This window comes from Beta vulgaris, chromosome 9, assembly GCF_026745355.1.
Source record: "Beta vulgaris subsp. vulgaris cultivar EL10 chromosome 9, EL10.2, whole genome shotgun sequence".
In the NCBI taxonomy this organism is placed as follows: Eukaryota; Viridiplantae; Streptophyta; class Magnoliopsida; order Caryophyllales; family Amaranthaceae; genus Beta; species Beta vulgaris.
Genome location: NC_079210.1, coordinates 34,662,273 through 34,668,531, shown reverse-complemented (window position 1 = coordinate 34,668,531; position 6,259 = coordinate 34,662,273). Strand labels below are relative to the sequence as shown.

Here is a 6,259-nt window from a genome sequence, read left to right as displayed (position 1 = left end):
GAGATATATCTACACGTTTACATAATAAAGGCAAACATGCATATTTCATGAATCTGGAGATCTCTTACATCAAGGTCATAGGGGACCAAATATGATTTTCTCACCCTATGAAATGAAAAATAAGTTGCTGACAACACTCTCATCGAATATGAGCAACTTTACTATTGGTACATATACTCCAGCTCATATACTATAATGCTCTTTATTTGGGCATGAACTAAATATATTGGGGACATCTAACAACAGAGTCATCGTTGCAAGATCAAGAGTTAGTCATTGGACAAGGAGGTTGGACTTAAAGCTTCCATTTTTCAAACAAGTAAAGCTCTTTATTTGAGCAGATGTATCATCAAGCAATCGAGTCATGTCTCCACACTACTCTGAATGAAGAATGAGGCCTCAAAATTGACTATCTTTATTAGCGGTCTACGACCTAAGTGGATCTGCCGCTAAAAAAGAAGCAAGTCTCAAATTGACTATCTCTCTATCGGTCTACGACCTAAGTGGATCTGCCGTTAGAGAGAAGCAAACTTCAAAATTGACTATCTTTCTATCGGTCTACGACCTAAGTGGATCTGCCGTTAGAGAGAAGCAAACTTCAAAATTGACTATCTTTATTAGCGGTCTACGACCTAAGTGGATTTGCCGCTAAAAAAGAAGAAAACCTCAAATTGACTATCTCTATTAGCGATCAACGACCTAAGTGGATCTGCCGTTAGAGAGAAGCATGCCTCAAATTGACTATCTCTATTAGCGGTCAACGACCTAAGTGGATCTGCCGCTAAAAGAGAAGCAAAATTCAAATTGACTATCTTTGTTAACAGTCTACGACCTTAGTGGATCTGCTGTTAAGGAGAAGCAAAACCTAGCGGTCAGTGATATATTAATCCGCCGTTGAGTGAGAAGCATAATATACAATTGTTGCTCCTAAAATTCCACAGACATTCACAGAGGATGGTGCACGCAAACCTTAGCCGAGCACACTTGTCTTCTATATATGCAGACCTCCGAATGCAGAAGAGGAGATATGATTAAGCTCATGATTTCTTGAAGTTGTGCTCTTTATTTGAGCTTGAGTATGGTCTATATATTTCAATAAGGCAGGTCACAGACTCAACTTCTCCCATTAGAGGAGCAGAGCTAAGTATTTCTTCCTATATCATCTTTGTGATCGTAAATTATGTCTCATTATGAAATTGCATACATTTCTCAATATGTGTCCTATAAACTAATGTTCTCTGCATTAAAGTGGCCAAATCTAAATTGAGTATAAGTAGAGGTCTGAACTGACACAAACTACTCAATAAACATGATATGCTCACTTGCAAGAACATACCACAAGAGTGTGACTAAGTCCACCTCACAACAAGTGTTTATTAGCTTTGTTTCAATTATGCTTATGTGAAGAATAATGACTACGCCATAGCATATCTTTATGGTGCAAATAAAGGAGCGTACGTACTCATATTCATAGCATACGTTGTAAATATTATTAGACTATAATACTCTTAAGCCGACTCCAACTCAACTTAAGAGTGGGGGGCTAGTAAGTATATCATAATAGCTGGATAAAGTCATACAAATGTTACCTCATGAAAAAAAAAAAAAAAATATTGATGTCACTCTTAACCTGACACAACTCAAGAGTGGGGGCTAACTAGTACAAATCGTCAGAAAGACGTTTGAGTATTAATTGCTCAAAATGATCATAGAAATGTAAAGTTAACAAAGTGACTTTATTGTTAATTGCTAAACTACATTCTTTTCATTCAAGCTAAAAGGAACCTAGCAACTTCCGACAAGGATCCATGTATTGTCAGCTGACTGATTAGCAACTTGTTATTTTAAAAAGTAGCAAGTGCAACGGTACAAGCTCGACACCATGTACTGTCAATTGACCGATTAGCAACTTGTGGCTCGAAAAGGAACCAAGTGCAACGGTATGGTACAAACTCAATATTATCTTTATAACACTGACCACAAAGATGGTAATATATTATAAAGCCTCAAGTCACATTCCATAGCTAAATTATAAAGTGTCCAGCTCAAGTTCCATCTTCAATTGAACTTAGACCTGGGGGGCTAGTTGTATGGGAATATTAATGACTCCACCTAAAGCGGTCTTTATTCCCTATTACCTTAATAATAACATATAGGCCCAATACGAGTATATTCATTCCTCTATTGGAAATAACTCGTTATATGGCCCGTAGGCCTTAAGAGGCTTATTTACTCTATTTTAACCTAATAAGTCACTATTATAAATAGGTGAGTAACGGTCAAGGTAAAGGGATATCTCCCCTCTCTATAAATCACACTACTTTCTCTATGATATTGATCCATCTTTGGGTACTGACTTGAGCGTCGGAGGCTCCGCCACGGGGACCCACCCCGTGCGTGGAGTTCATCTTGCAGGCACATCCTACTGGCGAGGTTTAAGGATTATTATACATGGTGGCCTCGTAATATCAGGTATCCTCTTGTTCAATATCGAAACAACTTCACATGACTATATTTTCCTAACGTAAAAATAACAATTGATAGTGAAAGAGTGTTGAGTGAATCATGTAAAAATTTCATTGTTGCAATGGAAAAAAATAGATGAGGTGATTAGTTTCATGATACAACAAAACATTTCTATTCACAAACTATTACCTTTCTTACAAAAGGATATAAGCTTAAGCGAGTCTAAACTAAATAGAGTCGGAATCTAAAAATATTCAACCAGAATCAGACCAACACCCCAACTCATAACTCACAAGGTATAATATTAAACTCTTGACCTTAAAATAGGACAACACATTCATGCATATCGGAGTAGGATATCCCGCCCATACCATCCTTAATTAATACTTAAGCAAAAATAAAAACATGCAAAGAAATGTATGTCATGCATATACCACTATCATTAGTTCTACAATCTATGCTATACATTAAAAGATGTTTCTATCAAAGTAACAGTCTCACGTGACACTATTCGCTATATATGCGTCACATAGCCTCACCATATCATCTTATATTCTTATGTGCCATGTAAATCGTTACGTTATATTACAAAATGAATATTGTTTGCCACAAGATTTGAACATACAAACTCTTGCATAGAGAAGTTTGTCCTGACCATCTTAACCAACTTTTCTAGTACTTCATAAATCCACACAATGTTAGATATTCATTAAAGACATAAAGTAAATTAAATGTTAGAACTTTTTAAAATTAATTTTCATAGAATAAAAAAAAGACATATCAATTGTGAAGAAGAAAAAAGGTAACACCCGGGGACAACGCCCTTGCCAACAAACTAGTTGTATATCTAAAATTAAGCGCAATGAAAATGACTTATGATTTACTTTTAGCAAAAGACGATAGCAAATAAATAAGCTCTAGCAAACTTAAATGTACTAGCCATATGTTTTCTTTTTATTTTAAAAACTAAGCACAAACTCAAGAGCAAATGGGACTAACAGGGGACAAAAGGGGGTCTCAAAAGTCATCCAATTTCATGAAAGAAGCTAGCAATTCAAAAGAAGCACCATTTCCACTTCCACCACAGTGAAAAGAGCTATGCAAGTTCTACCAGCAGTAGCAGAAGGTAAACACCACTGCAATATTAGAATTAGATATTAGTCCTATTACCAAAATCATAAATTTTACCATGAACCCTGTAAATCCTTATGAACACCCCAACAAAGCAACTACTCAGTCGATCTGAACGTGCAAGACATCCTGCCTCTCCTCATCCTTGAGTTTCGGGACTATAATCTTGAGTACTCCATTCTTCATCTCAGCCTTAATAGCAGCAACGTTGTATTTGCGCGTTGGCGTCAAACTAATCCCAGTAGAGTAGATTTTAGAATTGTCTCATCATCTTCATCCTCATCCTCATCCTCAAATTCTGTGTCGAGCTTCCTGACTCCCTTCACTATCAAAGTGCTTCCCTCCAAATAGACCCTTGCATCTTCTTTGCCCACACCAGGCATATCCATCTTGAAGTACAATGCATCTTTATCTTGCTTGAGGTGTCCTGCTGGCTTCCGCTGTGCATCAGGTACCCTGCCATTGTATGAGGCAGAGGTATCAAAGAGTGGCTGCTGCTCCGCTTCCTCCATCATTCTTACAACAGGTGGGATGGATGAGGTTCCATGCTTGTCTACTACATAAACAAGATTAGATAAAACTGCCAAAGATCAGGATTGGATAATATACATGTATACAACAAGGTTATTTCTCATCTTATATTCTTATTAGTCTTATTACTTACTACTTCGGCTTAAAAGAAGTAAGTTACAACATGAATATAGTACTTGTCATGTTGTAAATATACTTAATTTGACAAGTTAAAAGAAGTAGTATACAATAGCTTTAAACCTTTATTAGTCTTGTCATGTTGTAAATATACTTAATTTGACAAGTATGATCAACAGCTCCCTAGACTATTTTCTTCCCTAATTCCTTAAAACCTATAATGAACTTCAACAAGCAAATGTCTAATGTGCTTCTATAGAGTAATAACAGATTGACAAATATTTCATTTCCGTTCTGAACATGGAAAACAAAATTCCTCTTGATGTATCAGTAATCAGATATGATACATTCAATAAGGCCCTAGATTCAAACACAGAGGTATTCTGAAAATGTAAAATAGGATATTAAGGAGCAGAAAAAGAGTGTTCACCTCCAATGATAGAGTAACAGTAGTGTTATAATCTTACTACTTTTTCAAATACATATACAGTTATACACTAACCAGTAACCACTAGGAGTACTATGTGGAAACACCTCAAATATCAACAACAAAATGTCCGCTGAAATCAAAATACAAATATGTGTTGGTTGAATAGCATAAACAAAAGCTAACAAATGGAGCACAAAACACAAACATATAAGAAAAACCCAAAAGTTTTCTTCCACCGTACCCAAAACTCCACAAGCAACCCATATCCTACATTATTTCGACTCTTCATTTTACCTCAAGTACTCATGTTGGGCAACATATTGTATGGACACTCTCCACAACTACAACACATAAACCTCCCACAACACAAATTGACAAATTCCTCCGCTTTCGAAATGTTTCCATTCCAACACCCCAACCGTTTCCATGCTAATTATTTCCTCATATTGGAAAGAACCACAAACGTTTCCGTGCTACATAAATCACCTTAACAAGCAGACATCACTAATACAACAAACTTTAAGAATGCATTTCAGGAAAACAAATCAAACGCACAAAAACCTTCAGGCCACATCTATCCTGTTGATCAAACTCTCACAAGTCGCAAAAATCCAATTGAAATTTTTACTAACCAAAAACAACATAAGCTAAAAACATATTTCAGTAAACTTAATTAACATAGAAACTTCCATCTATCTATCCCGCGACCAAGAAATCAACCGTGGCAAAAACCAACCCATAATTCTTACAGAAAACAAAACACACTTGACACTATCCAAAACAAATAAAAACAAAAACAAAAATAAGAATGAAAACACAGAGTTCAAAGAAGTAAAAGAAACAGCAAATAAAAATGCAGAAAAACATCAAACCATTTTTTCAGCAACCCATAAACTAGTTGATGTAAAAAAAAATGAGCATAAAAAAGGATTTGAAATTACCAAAATCACCTTGGACGAACCAGGGAAGAGAGTAGCGGTTAGGAAATCCGGTGTAAGTGACGAAGCGACGAGGATTTCCAACGACGGATGGTAGCGGAGTGCGGTGGTTGTTACGACGGAGAGAGAAACGGGTTAAACTCGTAAGAATGGTCCGACTTTGAAGAAAACGGTAACCCATATTTTCTCTTACTACTTACTAGTGGAGTAGTACTGTACTGTAGTCTGTAGACTGTAGTAATGAGAGAAAGTGGAGAGTGAATGTGAGATTAGAAGAATGATGGAGTATTTGAACAAGTAGGAATTGAAAATTAAACCATGGTAAAATGAATTTGTTTACTAGAGTTAAGTTGTGGTTTAAGAATTGAGATGGCAATACTGCATTGGTTAGGTTCCACGTTTGCAGAGATGTGTGCAGGAGAATGAGAATATGGAGATCATACACAGATACACTACACTCCCTCCTTTTTCCATGCAAATCTCCACTTTTGGACAGACATGATGTTGCAACTTTTCATTTTTTTTTTTTTTTGTTACTTCTGTAGAGAAGACAACAAAATTTTAGGGGGTGATTTTGGTAAAAAAAATAATATAACATGGCCTTATGTGCGCATGGGTCGGCCTAGCACGATACGACTTTGGCTTG

General features: G+C 36.3%; 1 protein-coding gene across 4 annotated transcripts; it reads right to left on the bottom strand.

Annotated features, from left to right (window-relative positions):
- Window positions 1-3,481: 3,481 nt before the first annotated feature.
- Window positions 3,482-6,147, bottom strand: LOC104903590 (23.6 kDa heat shock protein, mitochondrial). Of its 4 annotated transcripts, none has more exons than XM_010691655.3 (2): window positions 5,626-6,147; window positions 3,482-4,150 (listed from the first exon to the last, which is right to left on the bottom strand). In XM_010691655.3, the coding sequence occupies exons 1-2, from the start codon at window positions 5,792-5,794 to the stop codon at window positions 3,825-3,827; spliced, it is 495 nt and encodes a 164-aa protein (XP_010689957.2). In that variant the 5' UTR covers window positions 5,795-6,147; the 3' UTR covers window positions 3,482-3,824. The 4 variants fall into 4 exon arrangements, with proteins under 4 accessions (XP_010689957.2, XP_010689956.2, XP_048492750.1 ...); XM_010691654.3 differs by having other exon boundaries at window positions 5,617-6,145; XM_048636793.2 differs by having other exon boundaries at window positions 3,482-4,153; window positions 5,626-6,145.
- Between the last annotated feature and the right edge of the window lie 112 nt (window positions 6,148-6,259).